Genomic DNA, 21,857 nt, shown 5'->3' on the forward strand with positions numbered 1-21,857 from the left:
ACTTTGCGACTCTGAGTATATTTCAGTTTTTTTATCTTATATTTTGGAAATGTACACCCAGGGTTTTTTTCCTCCCCTTTAATTTTTTTTGGGGGCCCCCAAAAGAGTGGGGTGCTAAAGTATAGCTTGTCTAGCTTATATGTAAAACCCGGCACTGGACAACAAACCAACAAGCCCTATTGAATTAATTTCCGCATTTCCTGGGAAGCCCAGCCAGATGGGCGGGGTAATAATAATAATAATAATAATAATAATAATAATACCCCGCCCATATACCCCAGTCGTCGGAGGGCGCCCCCAGTTGCTCCTCGAGGAGTTGCGCCAATAATAATAATAATAATAATAATAATAATAATAATAAATATTATAATCATTATATTATTATAATATTAATAAGTAATAATGTATAATATTAATACTTAATAATATATGATATTAATAATAATATAATATTATAATTATTATTATTATTATTATTATTGGCGCAGCTCCTCGAGGAGCCGCTGGGGGCGCCCTCCGACCGGGACGCCCCGCTGGGAAGGAGAGGGGCTGGCCCTCCTTCTCCAGCTGAGCGCCCGGGGGCGCCAGCATTTGCAGAGCAGTTGTTCCAGGCTTCAAAAACGAAAAGGGTGTGTTTTTTTCCCCTGGTTTTTTTTTTCTCTGTGTGTGTCTTTTGCCCGAATTGCACAAGATCCCCGAGGCTCCCTCCTTTTTGCAGCTCTCTTCCCGGCGGGCTGCAGCTCTGCCTTCCTCTCCGGGGAGAAGCGCGGATCCTGACCCGCTCTGCTCGCCGCCCTGTTGGGAAGCGAAGTCCTGCTCTTCTGGTCCAGCCGCTTGGCGGAAATTAATTGGGTTAGCGCCTCCCTGCGCAAACTTTGGAATTCCCCCGGGCCTTTGCAATCTGGCATTTTCAGGAAGTGGCTTTTGCATTCTCACGTTATACCAAGCGAAGTGGACGCAGCTTGCAGTGGATACTTCGGGGAAGTGCAAACTGTTTTCTCCCGATCGGTAAGTAAATGCATCAGTTTCCTATCGGGGGCTGTATCTCACGGGGGGGGGCGCGTATAATGTCTTTATTTATATACTCTTTTCAGTTCTAAGTTCCCTTGAACGTGCCCTTGATACTGAGATCCTAGTGTGTTTAAGATTGCAGCCATGCATCCTATCTTCTTTTTTTAAAATATATTTTTATTGAACGATTTTAACAAACAAATCAATCAACATAACCATTTACATTCCCCCCTTTTTTTTCTCCCTCCCTCCCCCCCCCCAGGACTTCCCTCAGCTCCCCTCCCTGGTTTCTTTGCCCATATTAAAGGTAAAGGTAAAGGTACCCCTGCCCGTACGGGCCAGTCTTGACAGACTCTGGGGTTGTGCGCCCATCTCACTTAAGAGGCCAGGGGCCAGCGCTGTCCGGAGACACTTCCGGGTCACGTGGCCAGCGTGACATCGCTGCTCTGGCGAGCCAGAGCCGCACACGGAAACGCCGTTTACCTTCCCACTGGTAAGCGGTCCCTATTTATCTACTTGCACCCGGAGGTGCTTTCGAACTGCTAGGTTGGCAGGCGCTGGGACCGAGCAGCGGGAGTGCACCCTGCCGCAGGGATTCGAACCGCCGACCTTTCGATCGGCAAGCCCTAGGCGCTGAGGCTTTAACCCACAGCACCACCTGCGTCCCATAACCATTTACATTCCCCCTTTTTTTTTCTCCCTCCCCCCCCCCCCCAGGACTTCCCTCAGCTCCCCTCCCTGGTTTCTTTGCCCATATTATCCTCTGCCTATTATAAAATTGTACAGATCGTTGCCTTATCTATCATTTAGTCAGCTGATAACTTTGTGGATGTTTCTTCAAAACCTGCCAAGGAAGTCCAATTCGTGTTGTTGTCTTTTTAGATCATTTGTAAAAAGGTCCCAATTCTTCCTTGAAGTCTTTATTACGCAGTTTGTATGTCAACTTAGCCAATTCCGCATAGCTCATCAGTTTTTCTTGCCACTGTTCTTTCGTTGGGATTTCCTCATTTTTCCATCTTTGCACTAACAAGACTCTTGCCGCTGTTGCAGCATACATAAATAGATTATCCCCCCCCATTTGCTTTATTGATTTGCCATATTTATTATTATTCCATATTTATAAACAAACAGACAGACAAACAAACAAACAAAAATCTTAAGTGTAATAATTCTACTTTTCTTTACATTCTTTACATTGTTAGATGACCTCGACTTCCCCCAAGCTGAGTTTCAATGTATATTATTGTAACAGTTTTCCAAAACTATTTTCACATATAATTTACTTAGTCAATTAACATATTTCTTTCTTTTCATTTTTACTTTAGACATATTATTCTATAGCATCACATATTTAAATCCTAGGCCTATCTGGTACAGCGGTACCTCGAGTTACATACACTTCAGGTTACATGCGCTTCAGGTTACAGACTCCGCTAACCCAGAAATATTACCTCGGGTTAAGAACTTTGCTTCAGGATGAGAACAGAAACCGCACACCAGTGGCGCGGCGGCAGCAGGAGGCCCCATTCGCTAAAGTGGTGCTTCAAGTTAAGAACAGTTTCAGGTTAAGAACGGACCTCCGGAACGAATTAAGTACTTAACCAGAGGTACCACTGTACTTGCAAGTATTTCTATTTAGATTATCTTAGCATATTTAGCTAAATAGTCTTTAAATTTCTTCCATTCCTCCTGATACTCCTCCTTCTTCTGGTCACGGACTCTTCCGGTCAGGTCAGCTAACTCCCAAAAGTCCATCATCTTCATCTGCCATTCCTCCACTGTTGGCACTTCTTGTGTTTTCCAATTTTTAGCCAGCAAGATTCTTAGGGGGTTTTTTTGGCAGGTCTTGTCCGCAACTATGCATCCTATCTATCCCCCTCCCCCCCCCCGCCTGGTTGTTTCCGGTGGGAGCGGGATCTTATAATGCACATATGATGACAGCCCTAGTAGACTTCACGTAATAATTTCTTAAAAATTAGATTCTGTTCAAGTTAGGTCTGCTTCAGCTTTTTGAATTTTTCTATTCCTTTCCACAGTAGAAAAGGGTCTTATCCTAGCAAATATGCACACAGCTTGATCACATCATGTATCCCTGCAAGTAAGCCCCGCTGAAATTAATGGGATCTACTCCCAGGTAAGCAGCAGGCATGGGGCGCGGGTGGCGCTGTGGGTTAAACCATAGAGCCTAGGATTTGCCGATCAGAACGTCGGCAGTTCGAATCCCTGCGACAGGGTGAGCTCCCGTTGCTCGTTCCCTGCTCCTGCCAACCTAGCAGTTCGAAAGCACGTCAAAGTGCAAGTAGATAAATAGGTACCGCTCCGGTGGGAAGGTAAACAGCGTTTCTGTGTGCTGCTCTGGTTCGCCAGAAGCAGCTTAGTCATGTTGGCCACATGATTGGGAAGCTGTACGCTGGCTCCCTCGGCCAGCAAAGCAAGATGAGCGCTGCAACCCCAGTTGGCCATGACTGGACCTAATGGTCAGGGGTCCCTTTACCTTTAAGCAGCAGGCATACTATTCAGCCTCTGATTTTTCATTTTATTCTTCATTTACAAAAAAAAAAAAAATGTACTGGTTGATTGTAACAAAACCTCTCAGACATTTACCGAAAATATTAAAATTACCAATAAAAACAGTTAAAACCTAGTAATTAAAAACATTTTAAAGACAAAATCTGCCATAAACTAAAAATAGATTGAAATGCTTCAACATCCGCATGTCTGGATAAGGTTGCCTAAACAAAAAGTTTTAATCACAAACCTCTGCATTAACAATATCTGTTCCTTTTATTAAGCTTCGTAAGGGAGTCCTTCAGTGTAATGGTTCTAGGGGGTTGCTCGTGTGTAAGTTGGCGCCACACCTGGCTGAGTTACCTGGGTGAACCCTTTCTGTCCGGACAGCCACCCATCCTCTGGCTCCGATGGCAGTTCCCTGACATTCAGTGTAGTTGAAGGAGCTGAAACCTTGATTCAGACTTTTCCCTTGTGAAGTCCCTGGTGGGTCTCGAAATATGATAAAACTTTGCTCTGGACTCAGTGATTGACTGCTGCTGTTTTCTGTGTCATCGGACTGTGAATCCCTTTCTGGATTGTTCATTTTATCTGCTTGATCCGCCAGAATAAAGGATAATTCTCTTTGATAATGCATTCTCTTACTCTTTTCCCTCCACCAGCCAGCCGATCACCCCACGTTTGACATCATCAAGTGTTGTCCATAGAATATGGCGAAAGCAGTCTTGATTGATTTGTGCATCTTCGGACCCAGGTCGTGGAATAACTGGACCCAGGCATCGGTGATCAGAACATTAGAAACTCTTGGGGATGATTACCCTGTTTACCTTATGTGTTGCCAAACCTTTGGAAGTGAAGGGAATTGTGGAGATATATTTCATACAGCAATACGAGGCTTTCATGGCCCAGGGAAACAACTTGAAGTTGTGTGTGCCAAAAATACAGTTGCTGTCTTATACACCATTAAACAAAAACTTGATGAAAAAGACATCGACACTGTTAAAGTAATCGTGCCGGCGCAAAGAAAACCGTTAATGAGAGAGTACGTGAATCAGCTTTTTACTAGTGTTTACCAGTTTGAGTTTAAAGATTTTCAGATGAACTGTGAAGAAAACAACCTCAGAAAATCTGCAGAACTGCAAGGTGAATTAATGCCACTTACAGACCAAGACAGAGAAACGATCCAAACTGAGATAACGATATTTTTGAAGAGCCTTCCTAGTCTGAAAGGGGAACTTACAATTCTCAAATCTTCATTGATCCCAGGTAACAAAAATATGTGCAAGAATCCTATTATTAGTACTGCAGTCCTTTTCTTTTTTTTTCAAATGTCCCTTTTTCTTGTTCAGTACCTGGTATGATCCTGGTTGTGCTTGGGGGGGGGCAGACTTCTGAATGTTAAAGGTAAAGGTAAAGGTAAAGGTACCCCTGCCCATACGGGCCAGTCTTGACAGACTCTGGGGTTGTGCGCCCATCTCACTTAAGAGGCCAGGGGCCAGCGCTGTCTGGAGACACTTCCGGGTCACGTGGCCAGCGTGACATCGCTGCTCTGGCAAGCCAGAGCCGCACACGGAAACGCCGTTTACCTTCCCGCTGGTAAGCGGTCCCTATTTATCTACTTGCACCCGGAGGTGCTTTCGAACTGCTAGGTTGGCAGGCGCTGGGACCGAGCAGCGGGAGCGCACCCCGCCGCAGGGATTCGAACCGCCGACCTTTCGATCGGCAAGTCCTAGGCGCTGAGGCTTTAACCCACAGCGCCACCTGCGTCCCCTTCTGAATGTTAGGCTCCCCCCAAAAAAGCAAGCATGTCTACTTAGTTGAAGTATTCAATAAAAAATAATAATAATCGTTTGGTTCTTAAATGCACATTCATTAGAAAACAGCTTTTGTTCATATTCATGACTGTGCGTGCACTTCAATCTATCCTCAACCACCAGGACTTTCTGCAGCAAGAAAAATCAGATTGCCCCAGTAATCGTACATTTTGCCTACTATTCTTAGCAATAGTTAGGATTTTTGCATAATTTTCTGTGTTTGGGCAAAAACTGCTATGGATAGAGATAAAATGCAACAGGAGGCACTAAGTTCTGAGTATACAAAGAGGGTGGCAAAGGTCATGAGAAGAAGCCTGATTCAAAATTTTGCATTTTCTTTAGTCTTCCATCTGGACAAAATAATGGAGAGTGATGTGTGAATTTTGAGCTGGAGGGATTTTTCGCTGGAATTTTTACTGGCAGGTTGGAGTTACAGTGGTACCTCATACGCTTCAGGTTACATACGCTTCAGTTTACAGACTCCGCTAACCCAGAAATATTGCTTCAGGTTAAGAACTTTGCTTCAGGATGAGAACAGAACTTGTGCTCTGGCGGCGCGGCAGCAGCAGCAGGCCCCATTAGCTAAAGTGGTGCTTCAGGTTAAGAACAGTTTCAGGTTAAGTATGGACCTCCGGAACGAATTAAGTACTTAACCCGAGGTACCACTGTATCTGTAACTGGTTTTAAACCAGATTGTGTGTTAGAGAGATGGGAAGAGATTTGGAGACTTAAGATCTGCTGCAGGTTTGGGTTCAGTGAATCTCAGGAGGTTCCCAGTGCAGCCAGACCATACTTGCTTAATTCCCTCCTCCTCAGCTCATCCAGAGTTATGCCAGCCTATCTCCCCCATCCCAGCTTTATGCCAAATTCTTACTCCCCTGAAGCATATTTTGGGTGACACTAGGCCTGCATAACCATGATTTCCCTCCCCACTTCTTGTTCTTTTCGCTAGATCCTATCTTCCTCCATGGATTCACTACAAGAACGGGCGGCATCTCCTATATACCGACGTTGAGCTCTTTCAATCTCTTCAGTAGTTCCAAAAGACGTGACCCACCCATTGTGGTTAAGGAAAACCTTCGCAGGCTAGCTGCTGCTGCTGGATTCAACCCTGATGCATATCATAGGGTAAAGGTAAAGCTAATAAAACTGAAACTGGGGGAGGACTTTTAAGGGGGAAATACTCAGTTTGACTTCTTCTTAAAGGCAAAGGCATTCAGGGTCACAACAACCCATGACACGGCTTTTTAAGATCTCCACCAAGAGCCTCAAACATCTGATTTAATCCTTTTTCAGAAATTTTTCCTGGTTATCAAACCCTTAGAGTTCTAAATGAGTGATGGGAAGCAGTCTCTCTTCAGGGTGGGGCATTTATCCCTGCAGGATGCAATTTAGGAGGTCATCGCTGCCCCTCAGATACATGCCATTCACAGCATTTGTATGAGAATCAAATAATTGTTGAGTTGGAAGGGACACTCGGGGGTCATCTAGTCCAACCCCTTGCATTGCAGGAATCTTTTGCCCAACGTTGGGCTCAAACCCACAACCCTGAGATTAAGCGTCTCATGCTCTACCACCTGAGCTATCCCAGGTATTTGACACAGTTAACACAAAATAACCCACATGTAATCATGGTAATAACATTGATAAAGCGGAATGGTTCTTTAGACTTCTCGTGAAACGGAAAAAAACGATAATGCCCCAGACTGCTTCTTGCCTGGTAAGGATTTATCCTTCTGCCTCATCTTTGACAAAGCCTTTAAAAGATCTGAGAACTCATTATCCTGTCTCGGTGACAGCAGTCCTTGTGTTGAAACGCCCTTCTGCCTAGGATGCCACTGAGCAGAACTACAGTGGTGCCCCGCAAGACGAATGCCTCACAAGACGAAAAACCCACTAGACGAAAGGGTTTTTCCGTTTTTCGAGGCGCTTCGCAAGACGAATTTCCCTATGGGCTTGCTTCGCAAGACGAAAACGTCTTGCGAGTCTTGTGATTTTTTTCACTTTTTTCTCCCTTTTTCTAAGCCGCTAATAGCCGCTAATAGCCGCTAATAGCGCTAATCCGCTAAGCCGCTAATAGGGTTGCTTTGCAAGACGGAAAAACCGCAAGACGAAGAGACTCGCGGAACGGATTCTTTTTGTCTTACGAGGCACCACTGTATTTTTTTTTTTTAATTGATTTTTATTCGTTTTTCAGACAAATAGTAAAAACACAACAGAACAAACAAAAGAAAAACAAAAAACAAACAAGGCACACAAAACAATTAAACCCATGTAACTTCAGATTCGTCATTTCATACTCTTCTTTCTTTTGACTTCCCCATACCTCCCCATCCCTGCATCCTTGTTTAATGATTCTTTAGCAACCCTTAAGTCCATTGTCTTAATTCCCTTTCATAAAGTTTCCTTTAGTTTTTTAGTTACTGCTGCAATTCTTTACCTCTTACCCCCTGACATCTTAACATTCCTCAATTTTACAATTGTTTTTAAGATATATTTTAAATTTCTTCCAGTCCTCTTCCACTGTCTCTTTCCCCTGGTCACGGATTCTGCCCGTCATCTCGGCCAGTCCCATAAAGTCCATCACCTTTGTTTGCCATTCTTCCAGAGTAGGTAGTTCTTGCATCTTCCAATACTTTGCCAGTAGAATTCTTGCTGCTGTAGTGGCATACATAAAGAAAATCCTATCCTTCTTTAACACCAATTGGCCAACCATGCCCAAGAGAAAAGCCTCTGGTTTCTTAGGAAAAGTCCACCTAAGGACCTTCTTAATTTCATTATAGATCATTTCCCAGAAAGCTTTAACCTTTGGGCAGGTCCACCAAAGGTGGTAAAAGGTGCCTTCAGTCTCATTACATTTCCAACACTTATTATTAGGCAAGTGGTAAATTTTTGCAAGCTTGACTGGAGTCATGTACCACCGATAGATCATTTTCATAATATTTTCTTTTAAAGCATTACATGCAGTAAATTTAATACCGGTGGTCCATAACTGTTCCCAGTCAGCAAACATAATATCATGACCAATATCTTGTGCCCATTTAATCATTGCTGATTTCACCGTTTCATCCTGTGTATTCCATTTCAACAGCAAGTTATACATTTTTGATAAGTTCTTAGTATTGGGTTCCAACAATTCTGTTTCTAGTTTTGACCTCTCTTTCTGAAATCCTATTTTCCTGTCCTGTTTAAATGTCTCATTTATCTGATGATAGTGCAACCAATCTCGAACCTTGGGCTTTAGTTTCTCATAACTCTGAAGTTTCACCCTTTCACCATCATATTCTAAAATTTCATAATATTTTGGCCATTTAGAGTCCATATTAAGCTTTTTTACTTCTCTAGCTTCCATTGGTGACACCCACCTAGGGGTTTTACTTTCCAACAAATCTTTGTATCTAATCCAAACATTATACAATGCTTTCCTTACAATATGGTTTTTAAAGCCTTTATACACCTTTGCCTTGTCGTACCATAAGTATGCATGCCAACCAAAGTTATTGTCATACCCTTCCAAATCCAAAATGTCTGTGTTCTCAAGAAGTAGCCAGTGTTTCAACCAGCAAAAGGCTGCTGATTCATAATAAAGTCTTAAGTCCGGCAGGGCAAACCCCCCTCTATCCTTTGCATCAGTTAAAATCTTAAATTTAATTCACGAGGCACCACTGTAAATGGGTTTAGTAAATAAATGGCTGGCTGCCCCTGAAAGGGTTAATTTATTGATTAAAATCGAAAGTGGAGAAGCTAAGCAAATCTCCTCAGGGAAGGAATTTCAAAGTATTGACACCACCACCATACCTGAGATGGTGGTGGTTCAACACAGAAGGACTTCCGAAGAATAGCCAGTAAGCAGTCCTAGAAATATCCTGGCTGCAGACCATTCGAGGCTTCGGAAGTCAATTGTGTCACTTTGACTTGAGCAATATTGCTAGGCAGAAGTGTCGCCTCAGGAAATACAGGAGCAAAAGAGCACTCCTAACTTCAGTTTTTCAGATTGCCTTGCCTTCTCTTGGTGTCAACAGGTCAACCACGCCAGTGATGTTTGGGTCATGGGAAAGGCCGAGCCGGATAACTACGATGGGATAGTAACTAACCAGAAAGGTGTTACACTCGCTGCCCCTGGAGCAGACTGCATCCCTGTGCTTTTCGCTGATCCTGTCAAGAAAGCATGTGGTGCTGCTCATTCAGGTAACACGACTCCTTTTTTTGCTTTGCAAAGGTCAAGAAACCCACTGGACAACCGTCATTCCTTTTATGCATTTCTCTGTTTCTACTCTGGCCCTGCCCTGGGTGTGCTTTCTTGCTCTGAATTTTCCCGTCAATCTCCACCCCATCCTTCATTCCATATAAATACAGGTATGGCTATCCTTGAGTTGGTACCTTTTTGGTTTCAGTTCACTGTTTAATCCTGAATCTCTATTTATAGCATAACGTTTATACAGTTTACAGATGCTTCGGGTTTGCGATTTCGGGTTGAGAAGTACTGGAATGGGTTACTTCCAGGTTTCGGTGCATGCGCAGAAGCGCTAGATCGCGCTATGCGCAGAAGTGCCGAATCGCGACCCGTGTGTGCATAGACGCGGCGCTGCGGGTTGTGGACATGCTTCCCGCACAGATCACGTTCGCAACCCGAGCGTCCACTGTAGTGGTATTTTCTAATGGACTGATGCAGCCACAGATAAGACCCTTTGACTTTTCTGGGATTTAAAAATTATTTATCGCTGGATTGTGTCATATCTTTAACCTGTTCAACTGAAGAATCAAAATATAATCATTTTATTTGTTAAATTTATATTCCACTGCGCAGAATGACATGGGATGTGGGTCTACTCTTGGCAGTTTCCCATACATATGACATAGCTGAGGTGCAACTGGGAATGTTGTGTGAATAAAAAACACTGACTTAAAAGTGCCGAAATTTATATGCTTCTTTAGATGTTTGTCAGCAATTCAGACCATAGCGCCTAGCTTTCTATTCTGTTGATTGCTGCTAGTTCCTGGCTTCATCATATATAAATGTGGCAGAGACACTTAAAGAACAAATACTGTTGCTTCTGAAGAAACCAGAGGCCTTTCTCCTGGGCATGGTCGGCCAATTGGTGTTAAAGAAAGATAGAACTTTCTTTATGTACGCCACAACAGCAGCAAGAATACTTATTGCATAGTATTGGAAGACACAAGATTTACCCACCCGGGAAGAATGGCAGATGAAGGTGATGGACTACATGGAACTGGCGGAAATGACTGGCAGAATCCGAGACCAGGGAGAAGAGTCAGTGGAAGAAGATTGGAAAAAATTTAAAGTTTATCTACAGAAACATTGTAAAATTAAGGAATGTTAGAAGGATGTTGGAATGAAGCTATGTGGTTTTAGCAGAAATGTTATAAAGGATTAAGTAAAAATGGATTGGTAATTAGTGAAAGAGGAGAATGTAAAATTATAGTATATCAAGATAAATTTTTAGGATAAAAACAAAGATGGAAAGGATTTGCTGAAATATCTAATTGAACTAGAATACAAAAAAGGGAGGTGTGAGGAGGTCAAGGAAATAAGCAAAGGAAAGAAAGTTATGTAAAGGTTGGATTTGGGGTTTTGGGGTTTTTTTTTGTTTTTTGTTGTTGTTTGTTTTTGTGCTTTGTTTAACTCTTTCTACTTTTCTTTCTGTAACCTTTAAAACTTTAATAAAATCTATTAAAAAAAAAAGAACAAATACTGTTGCTTCCATCATGCCTACTTTGACACATCACCCCATATTTCCATGCCCTATTTTGCATGCTTAAAGGTAAAGGTAAAGGTAAAGGTACCCCTGCCCGTAGGGGCCAGTCTTGACAGACTCTGGGGTTGTGCGCCCATCTCACTTAAAAGGCCAGGGGCCAGCGCTGTCCGGAGACACTTCCGGGTCACATGGCCAGCGTGACATCGCTGCTCTGGCGAGCCAGAGCCGCACACGGAAACGCCGTTTACCTTCCCGCTGGTAAGCGGTCCCTATTTATCTACTTGCACCCGGAGGTGCTTTCGAACTGCTAGGTTGGCAGGCGCTGGGACCGAGCAGCGGGAGCGCACCCCGCCGCAGGGATTCGAACCGCCGACCTTTCGATCGGCAAGTCCTAGGCGCTGAGGCTTTAACCCACAGCGCCACCTGCGTCCCTTTTGCATGCTTACACCTATTTAAAAGTTCACATACATTGAATGCAACTTTTGTAGGTTGGGTTTTCTTTTGCTTTTCAATTTTAAAAGCTGGAAGATTTCCTTTTCTTTCCTTCTAAGGTTGGCAAGGCACGTTGTCAGGAGTATCAATGGCTGTCATTAACGCGATGGTAACTGAATACGGTTGCAACGTGAAGGATATCCTTGTGGTCCTGGGGCCGTCGGTTGGGCCCTGTTGCTTTAAACTGCCTCGGGAATCGGCAAAAAGTTTTCTTAGGATTGATCCCAAGTGCGTAAGACTTTATGAATCATCAACCCCGTACGTTGACATCAGAAGAGCAACACGGTGAGCTTGGTTCTGTTTATTCTTAATTGGGAGAGTTCTTGGTGTTTGGCATATCACAAATGTGGGGCTGTGAAAAATTCACTCTGTGTGTTTTGCTCCCTTTTGGTTAGTTATTCCCCTTGCAGAAGAAGAGGAGGGTAGGGCTTTTGGTCTCCCTGCCCATCCCTTTTTTAAAAAAAGTAATATTTATTAAAATTTCCACAAGAAAAAGTTACAAAAAAGATAAAAAGAAAACACAAAAAATACAAATACTAAAAACCCCCAAAAACAATTAAAAACAAATCCCTCTTTCTACATCTTAGAGTTCATTTACTTATTTTCATGACTTCCTCACACCTCCCTTTTTTGTATTCCAATTCAAATATTTAATTCAGCAAATCCATACCCTCTCTATTTTCTCTTAATTCTTTGTCTTCACATATTATATTTTCAAATTTTCATCTAATATCAATCCCTTTTTACATATTCCTTATATTCTGTTATTCAATTTACCGTTGATTTCTTTAACCTTACCTTAAAAACCATAAAATTTCAAAATTTAAACCATATTTATGCATACCTCCTTCAAACCTTTCCATCCCTTTCCCCACAGAAGCAGCCTTCTACTTTCCTTTCACTCGGCTGAATCAGGCCCCACAGGTTTAATCAGATGTGCATCCAAGGGCCAATTCTGACTAGCTGTACGATGTGCACCCAGTTTACTGTACGGCCCTCTAAGGAGGCCTTTCCCATCCACTGTCCTGTTTTCCAAAGGGTGTTGTTGGTAGCGATGGTCTTGGATATCCATGCCAATGAGCCATGGATAGTACAGTGGTACCTCAGGTTACAGACGCTTCAGGTTACAGACACCGCTAACCCAGAAATAGTACCTCGGGTTAAGAACTTTGCTTCAGGATGAGAACAGAAATCGTGCTCTGGCTGCGTGGCAGCAGCAGGAGGCCCCATTAGCTAAAGTGGTACCTCAGGTTAAGAACAGTTTCAGGTTAAGAACAGACCTCTTGAACGAATTAAGTTCTTAACCCGAGGTACCACTCTATGTCATAGCAGAAGGGGTGCTGCTGCCGCTATGGAGCTTGTGGCAGAGCTTAGGTTTTTAACTCTTCTTTAGCATTATAGAATTGTAGAGCTGGGAGGGACCACAAGGACAATCCAGCCCCCTGCAGTGCAGGAATCTTTCAGCCAAAGTGGGGCTCGAACCCACAATCATGAGATTAAGTCAGGCTCTACTAACTGAGCTATGATTGGTGGTCAGCCTTAAATCTTGGCCTCTCTGGTAGTGAGGAGCATTGCACCCCTTTGCCGCATTTGGGGGTGTTTTTGGAAGAAGCTGTAGGCCCCCACTATATACTCTCCCATATTACATGTTTAAGGTTACATGTTATCTTATGATCCCCAGTTATAAATCAGAACTTCCCAATCTTAAACACACTATAGGCGGAAGAAGGTCTTGGGGCTTAGTGCCATATGAAAAGATTTTAACCCTAAGATATTGGAAGTAATATCTTGTGTATACATAATAAGTACCCTCTAATAACTGTCCATTTAATAACCCATCATCCATTTTTTTTCTTTATTAGTATTCTTCTGGAAACTGGAGGGGTTCTGCCTCAGAACATCCAGGATGACTCTGTAACAGACCAGAACCAAAATGTAACTGTCTGCACATCATGTTGCCCTGATAAATTCTATTCTCATGTCCGTGATGGTGAGAACTTTGGAACACAGATTGGTTTCATATCAATTAGAGCCTGAGGGTTTATCTTCATATTTATGCAATAATCTGGTAGAAACTGTCGGGGCAAATTGATTATATTTACTGATACTGAGCTCTTCCTGTGGTCAACTATAGTTCCAAGCTGTCTATATAATATAGTTACTTAGAAAAGGAGTCCTATTTATTTCTATAGGGCTTAATTCCATCTAAGTGTTCTTAATCTTACACTACTAGTACAAGTTACAGATAGGTAGCCGTGTTGGTCTGCCATAGTCAAAACAAAATAAAAAAATTCCTTCCAGTAGCACCTTAAAGACCAACTAAGTTAGTTCTTGGTAGTTCTTGGTATGAGCTTTCGTGTGCATGCACACGAAAGCTCATACCAAGAACTAACTTAGTTGGTCTTTAAGGTGCTACTGGAAGGAATTTTTTTATTTTGTTTTGACTACTAGTACAAAACATTGCAAATATCAGGGATACGTAAGTGTTTATAGTGTTGTATTTTTGCTTTGATGAACTTGTTTCTATGATGCACACTTGGAGATTTTAAAAAAATCAAAAAGTTTACAAATGCTTTTAAATATATTTAAATTAATAAATAAATATGTGGCCTAAATGATACAGAAAACTCGTTTGGCTTTTAGTGTTTAGGTAAAGTTTGTGAGTTGTTTTTTACAGCTGTTTTCAGTATTCTTTGTCTGTTAGCACTTTGTTGTGTTTGTGTGTGTTGTGAATACACTGCACACAGCCTAGTACTGTATTATCATAGGCAGTCAGGTCCACAGCTATATTTTTTCTGACATTATTATTTATTGTTCCCAACTGCTTAAGCAGCCACCAGTCAGCAAGCAATACAACAATCTACCATATTTTTCGCTCCATAAGACAGACTTTTTTCCTCCTAAAAGGGGAAATGTGAGTGCATCTTATGGAGCGAATGGCGCTGCACAGAGAGGGAGAGCTGCACAGCGCCCCTTCAGCGAAGCGGGAGGAAGAGCTGAGCCCCTTCCGTTCCTCCTCCCGCTTCGCAGGAGAGGCGCTGCACGGAGACAGTGGCCAGCACTGTGGCCACACAGTGGCCAGCTTGATGCCTGTGAGAAGCCCACAAGCAGTACATGAGCATCATAGCACCTCTAAAAACTAGGTGCATCTTATGGTTGGGTGCATCTTATAGAGCGAAAAATACGGTAGTTGTGTGGTACACAATTTTATTCTTTTCTTATTGCAAAAACAACAACAACAAAACTACTATTGTTGCCACTGAAACCTTGTGGGCTTATTAGTCAGCCTTCTGAATTCAGTGTGATGTAAAAATTGGAAAGTATTGGAAGACACAAGATCTACCTACCCGGGAAGAATGGCAGACGAAGGTGATGGAATATATGGAATTGGCTGAGATGACTGGCAGAATCCGGGACCAAGGAGAAGAGTCGGTGGAAGAAGATTGGAAAAAATTAAAGTATATCTTCAAAAATATTGTAAAATTAAGGATTGTTAGAAAGATGTTGGAAAAAGAAAATTATGTGGTTTTGGTAGAAATGATATAAAGGATTAAGTAAAAATGAATTGATGAAATTGATGAAAGAGAGAACGTAAAATTACAATATATTAAAACAAATTATTAAGATAAAAACAAGGTTGGAAGGATTTGCTGAAATAACAATTTGAACTAGAATACAAAAATGGGAGGTGTGAGGAGGTCAAGGAAATAAGTAAAGGAAGAAAGTTATGTAAAGGTCTAATCTGTTCTTTTTCTTTTTCTAAATGATTGTATTTTTTTGTATTTTTTCTGTCTTTTGTATTTTTCTTTTTTCTTTTTGTAATCTTCAAAATTCTGAATAAATATTATTTTAAAAAAAAATGGGGTTTGGCTTTTGCTGCCCAACTCCCCATGGGACCCTAAGTCCATGATCAGTCAGAGAAGAATGGATGGAAGCAGGATCCAGTGGAAAGCAAGGCAGATCTTTTATTGTTTTGCTGCAACAGAGTACCCTCCCCTCCTTCCAAGGTGTGAGAGACCCTGAACCAAAGTGTGCAGGAACCTTGAAAGACTTTTGACATTGCCCAACCCCTTAGCCAAAGACCACCCCAAAATCATCATACATACATCACAGGAGGCAGTTTACAGCAGAAACCTCTGTATATAAGAAACCTCCAAAGAAGGAGAGTCCACCACCTTCTGAGGGCGTCTGAATTGATATCCCATCTTTTTCTCCAAGGAGCTCAAGATGACATACATAGTTCTCACCTTCTCGTTTAATCCCCACAACCTGGCTCCAGGTCACCCAGTTAGCTTCACAGCTTAATAAGGAGGTATTTGAACCCCAGTCTCTCCCAGGGTTTCCCCTTCTGAGAAACAGCCCTTCAGTTCACTCACAGAAGCTGCTGAGTTCTGCTCCTGATGAGCAGGTGCTGGTGGGTTTTGGAAAACAACAACACTGCAAGCATCCTATGATGTCACAGTAGGGGGCTTGCAGGCGCTGGACAACAGATGTTGGCATGAGTGTTACAGAAATCTTAAGGTGCACACATAGCAGACAAGCACCCTAGAGAAAAACCAATTCTTCAGCATTCAAAAATTATACAGTGGTGCCCCGCAAAACGAATGCCTCGCAAGATGGAAAACTCGCTAGACGAAAGAGTTTTCCGTTTTGGAGGCGCTTCACAAAACGAATTTCCTATGGGCTTGCTTCGCAAGACGAAAATGTCTTGCGAGTACCTGCGGGTTTTTTCCCCTTCCCCCCCCCTTTTGCTAAGCCGCTTATCCGCTAAGCTGATAAGCCGCTAAACCACTAATAGCGCTAATCCGCTAATCCGTCAATGGGCTTGCTTTGCAAGACGAAAAAACCGCTAGACGAAGAGACTCACGGAACGGATTCTTTTCGTCTTGCGAGGCACCACTGTAAACTATTCCCTGAAAAAAGAGACACTTTCTTTGAGTTCACAGAGCAATCCCGAAGCCATCTTGACCCTCTTAATGACCACAGATATTTACTCTGCAGTTGAAGAAATACCTTTCCCAACAGTTCTTTTCACCTACAAATCCTTCCAAAGCTATAATCCTCTCACATAAATAGGGGTAGATCTGTGACAACTGATTCAAGAGGTATTTACCACTTCAAGGAAACGGCTCAGACTGGCCAGGAAAGGGCAACCAGCAAGCATTGCCAGGTATCATGACAAGAGACAAGCCAGGAGACAAGACTGCCTCTTTCTGTGATGTATGTCTGATGCTTGTTGGGTGGGCAGTGGTTTTCAACCAGGGTGCTGTGGCACCCTTTGGTGCCTTGAATGATGGTCAAGGGTGCTGCAAGCAACACTGGCCTCTGTCACTCTTTCTCCCCCCCCCCTTGATGCCTTCTTGCGTCTCTGCCTCCCAAAGTCCTGCACTGCTGTTTATTGTAGCAGCCCTGGGTACAAGCTCCCCAGGCAAATGGTGCCTCTGGAGCTGGCCTGGGGGTGCTGCCCAGGCCCCTGTGGGGCAGTGTGAGAAGGCACCTCTCTTTAGGGAAGGGGCAGCAGCTGCTGTTGTCCAGAGGAGAACCATTCTCCAAAGCCATTCTCCAAAGGAGAGGGGAGAGGAGAAGAGTAGAGAAGAGAAGAGAAGAGAAGAGAAGAGAAGAGAAGAGAAGAGGGAACACTCCATAAGGGAAGGAGTTTGAAAAAGGACGAGAGGCTGCCAGCTCTGCTGGCAAGGGGTGACATAGCTGGGCTCCTGAGCCTCGCAGGGCTGCCGCAGAAAGAATGTACAGTGGTACCTCGGGATGCGAACGGGATCCGTTCCAGAGCCCCGTTTGCATCCCGAACGGAACGCAAGACGTGACGGCGCGTCTGCTCGTGCGCGGGTCACGTTTTGCCGCTTCCGCGCATGTGTGTGACGTCATTTTTGAGCATCTGCGCATGTGCGAGCAGTGAAACCCGGAAGTAACGCGCTCCGTTACTTCCGGGTTGCCGCGGAGCGCAACTCGAACGTGCTCAACCCGAAGCACATTCAACTCGAGGTATGACTGCAGTTGGTCAAGGGAGCCGTGAACTCAAAAAAGTCAAAGACCTCTGGGCTATTATTATTACAGTGGCACCTTAGGTTAAGTACTTAATTCGTTCCGGAGGTCCGTACTTAACCTGAAACTGTTCTTAACCTGAAGCACCACTTTAGCTAATGGGGCCTTCTGCTTCCGCTGCTTCCGCTGGAGCACGATTTCTGTTCTCATCCTGAAGTAAAGTTCTTAACCTGAAGCACTGTTTCTGGGTTCACGGAGTCTGTAACCTGAAGCGTATGTAACCTGAGGTAATACTGTATTATTATTATTATTATTATACTCACACATCTGACTGGGTTGCCCCAGCTACTCTGGGCTGTTTTCAACATATATAGAAACATAATAAAACATTAAACACTAAACAACTTAACCTATACAGGGCTGCCTTCAGATGTCCTGTAAAGGCTGTATAGTTACCGGTACTTTGCTCTGTGGCTCAGGAGTCACATAATTCCATACCCTCCAACATTTTTCTGATGAAAATAGGGGCATCCTAAGGGAAAGTGGGGCATTCTGGGGTCAAATCAGGAACCGAGACGGTTTCTGTAAATCCAGGACAGTCCCTGCAAAAGAGGGGCACTTGGAGAGTCTACGCCCCAGGAAGAAGCTGTGCAGAGACGGAGGAAGGCTCTGCCACATCCTGGGGGGCTCCAGCTGAGGTGCCAAGGCCCAGGCAGCTGAGGATGGAGAACCAGCCTCTCTCAGAAGAAGGCCAGAAGGGAGGCTGGAGCTCCTCCTGGGGAATCGGGCTGCGCAAGGTGTGCCCCTTCAGCCGTTCCATTATTGTATTGTATTGTAAGGAACAGTAGCGACGTCTTCATGCGGAAGGACAGCCTGGGCGATTTCGAATGTCTCCTCTCCGCAGACGCTGAAGAATATCGCCCTCTTCTTGGTGTCTTCTTCATTGGTGACCCCTTCGGCTTCTAAGAGGAAGGTGAAACGGGAGGCGTACGCTTCCCAGTCTCCGGATGCTGGGTTGAACGGCGAGAAGCTGCTGTCGGTTGCCATTCTGAGTTCCTTGGGTCCCGGAGCTGAAGCCTGGATACACGGTGCAAAGCAGCGGTGCGGCAGGTGGCGGTGCTGCGGTGCTGTGTGTGGCGGTCAGCTCAGCGGGATCCCATCCTTGTCGCCAGTGAAATATACTTGGGGTTGAGAGTAGATTTCGTGCTCTTTATTCAGCTCCTAGTGGTGAGGAGGAATGGAAGTTCCCCCAGAATGTCTGCTTTATATACATTATTTACACAATGGGCCCCACGTGATTGGCTAATTCCGGGATTCTCCTGTAGGCCAATCAGGTTGCGGATTTCCTTCCACCTGGAGCTGGATTGGGTGGCTCCTGTGGACCAATCAGACTGCTGCATTCTGGCTCCTATTGTTCTAGGACCAATCAGGCTGCTGCCTTTTGGATCCTATTCAACTCAGTACATAACACCTTCCAAAGACGGAATGGTTCCCTTTTGGGGGTACAGAGTCCCCTGCTCCCTTTGCGATGCCTTTGGTCACGTTCTTGAAGGCAGAAGTAATAAAATGCAAAAGTTATTCCCCTCACCCTAACCTGCTTGTCTTGCTCAGCCTACCTGGCTAGGCACCTCGCAAGTTGAGCCGGCCCTCCCTCCCTAGCTGGCTGATTGACGCTCCAGGGCTAGCCAATAGCGCTCACCAGCCTGCAGGCTCTTCTGGGGTGGACGGAGCTGCTGCCAATGGCTCCCACAGAAGCAGCCAGACCTTTCCAGGAGCAGCAGCCTCTGCTTGCAAAGCTCTGTCTCCCTCGGCTTCTCGCTGGGCGTCTAAGGGGTCTCTGGGCTCCTTTCCACCTTTAGAATGGAGGCTGCAAAGGAGGCCTTCGGACCTGGAGGGTTCTGTCCCTGAAACGGCCGGCATGAAGGGGGGCAGAGAAATTTAATAAATCATCACCTCCACCTGCCATTCCCTGGGCATGAAAGAACCATTACCTTCCCATATTGGAGCTCCCAGGGGTTGAGGGGTTATGCGAAATATGTTGAGATGTTGGAGGCGAAGCTCCATGAGGAAGAGAAGCAGAATTTCTTCTTATCTCTCCTTCCTTCCTTCCTTCCTTCCTTCCTTCCTTCCTTCCTTCCTTCCTTCTATTTTGGTTTCTAAATTTACCATCCTTCTGGCAGGCTTAACCCTTTCAAAGCCAGATTTGGGTTAATCAGTAGGGAAACCTCATACTTGAACTGGCACAGTAGGATGAAGAAGCTTTTCCTTTGGTGCTCAGAATCGGAGGCACTCCATGCAAAATATCAGCTCCCACATCAGCTCCCAAAGTCACCTTCTCACCCTCCTGCACAGGGAGGACAAATGCTGCCGCTGCTGCTCAAAGGCATGTTGGCCATCATTGGGCTGCAGAATCAAGATTCTCCACTGTCCTCCAATGGGGGTTCTCCTCTCTGTACCAACACTCCCCATCCCACAGCCTTCACTTCAGGCTGACATCCGCGGGGCCTGCAGAGTCCTGGAGCCAGTGGCATAGCGTGGGGGGTGCAGGGGGGCCCGGCCGCACCGGGCGCAACATCTGGGGGTTAGGGTTAGGGGGCGCAAATCCACAGGTTAGGGGGCGCAAATCCACGGGTTAGGGGGCGCAAATTACTTGCCTTGCCCCGGGTGCTGACAACCCACGCTACGCCACTGCCTGGAGCCAAGCCTCAACATCCGCGGACCCTACGGAGCTCTCTGAGGCCTCCACGAATGCCGGGAGCCAAGCCGATTGTGATTGTGGAAGAGGACCCTCAGCCCCCTTCCAAACATCAGCGCAGGTAAGGCAAAAAACACATTTTCATTTTGTACTGTTTTATTGGGGACGCGGGAGTCCGCTTCAGGTTAAGAAGGCTTCAGCTTAAGAACGGACTTCTGGAACCAATTAAGTACATAACCTGAGGTACCACTGTAAAAACAGAGGAAGTTACCAACCAGTTATTCACAACAGAAAATATCATTTGGGGACCGTAGCTGAGGACCTGCCAAGCTATCAACAACTGTGGACAAGGCAAGCCAGGGACAGGTGATGCCAATAATAATAATAATAATAATAATAATAATAATGCTATTTCTTCATGCGAAAGGCTGGGCTGGATGAATCCCTAGCCGGAATTAAGATTGCCGGAAGAAATATCAACAACCTCAGATATGCAGATGACACAACCTTGATGGCAGAAAGTGAGGAGGAATTAAAGAACCTTTTATTGAGGGTGAAAGAGGAGAGTGCAAAATATGGTCTGAAGCTCAACATCAAAAAAACGAAGATCATGGCTACTGGTCCCATCACCTCCTGGCAAATAGAAGGGGAAGAAATGGAGGCAGTGAGAGATTTTACTTTCTTGGGCTCCATGATCACTGCAGATGGTGACAGCAGCCACGAAATTAAAAGACGCCTGCTTCTTGGGAGAAGGGCAATGACAGGCCTAGACAGCATCTTGAGAAGTAGAGACATCACCTTGCCAACAAAGGTCCGTATAGTTAAAGCTATGGTTTTCCCAGTAGTGATGTATGGAAGTGAGAGCTGTACCATAAAGAAGGCTGATCGCCGAAGAATTGATGCTTTTGAATTATGGTGCTGGAGGAGACTCTTGAGAGTCCCATGGACTGCAAGAAGATCAAACCTCTCCATTCTGAAGGAAATCAGCCCTGAGTGCTCACTGGAAGGACAGATTGTGAAGCTGAGGCTCCAGTACTTTGGCCACCTCATGAGAAGAGAAGACTCCCTGGAGAAGACCCTGATGTTGGGAAAGATGGAGGGCACAAGGAGAAGGGGGCGACAGAGGACGAGATGGTTGGATAGTGTTTTCGAGGTTACCAGCATGAGTCTGACCAAGCTGCGGGGGGCAGTGGAGGACAGGAGTGCCTGGCGTTCTCTGGTCCATGGGGTCACGAAGAGTCGGACACGACTAAACGACTAAACAACAACAAATGCTATTTCTATGCCACTCCTCTCCTCTGGGCCTCAGAGCTCCTCTTACCTTCAGAGTTCCCTCTCATAATTGTTGATGGGAACACTTGGCTTGCCAAGTGTCTCACCGTCACCTGACAGGCATCCCTCTTGCAGGGGAATATAAGGCTTGCTTGCAAAGCAGCACTTTGTGACATCAGCTGGCAAACAGGGGCCAGGCTGCTGGGTTGCCAGGCAGCTGATTTAAGAAAAATAAAATCAGGGGGTCAATGTGCTTGGCCTCCACCATGGATCAGGCCAGAGGGGGCTGTTGGGGTGTGTGGTTGTGCATCCCCTGGTTCTGCATCTTGCTCCCCCGCCCCTTCCTTT

General features: G+C 44.8%; 2 protein-coding genes across 3 annotated transcripts in view; one reads left to right on the top strand and one right to left on the bottom strand.

Annotated features, from left to right (window-relative positions):
- The window catches only part of CCDC122 (coiled-coil domain containing 122), a 31,982-nt gene extending 10,406 nt beyond the window's left edge, over positions 1-21,576 (bottom strand). Inside the window, exon 1 of the mRNA XM_079950014.1 lies at positions 21,559-21,576. The gene's annotated coding sequence lies outside the window, so the exon portion shown is untranslated. The remainder of the gene's footprint in view (positions 1-21,558) is intronic.
- LACC1 (laccase domain containing 1) lies at positions 660-13,776 on the top strand. 2 transcript variants are annotated; one of them, XM_079949827.1, is made up of 6 exons: positions 660-1,008; positions 4,182-4,785; positions 6,286-6,467; positions 9,356-9,521; positions 11,602-11,827; positions 13,405-13,776. In XM_079949827.1, exons 2-6 carry the CDS (start codon positions 4,230-4,232, stop codon positions 13,577-13,579), a joined length of 1,305 nt encoding a protein of 434 aa, XP_079805953.1. In that variant the 5' UTR covers positions 660-1,008; positions 4,182-4,229; the 3' UTR covers positions 13,580-13,776. The 2 variants fall into 2 exon arrangements, with proteins under 2 accessions (XP_079805953.1, XP_079805954.1); XM_079949828.1 differs by lacking the exon at positions 660-1,008 and adding an exon at positions 3,035-3,145.
- Positions 21,577-21,857: the final 281 nt, after the last annotated feature.

This window comes from Podarcis cretensis (genome assembly GCF_951804945.1).
Source record: "Podarcis cretensis genome assembly, chromosome: 13".
NCBI lineage: Eukaryota > Metazoa > Chordata > Lepidosauria > Squamata > Lacertidae > Podarcis > Podarcis cretensis.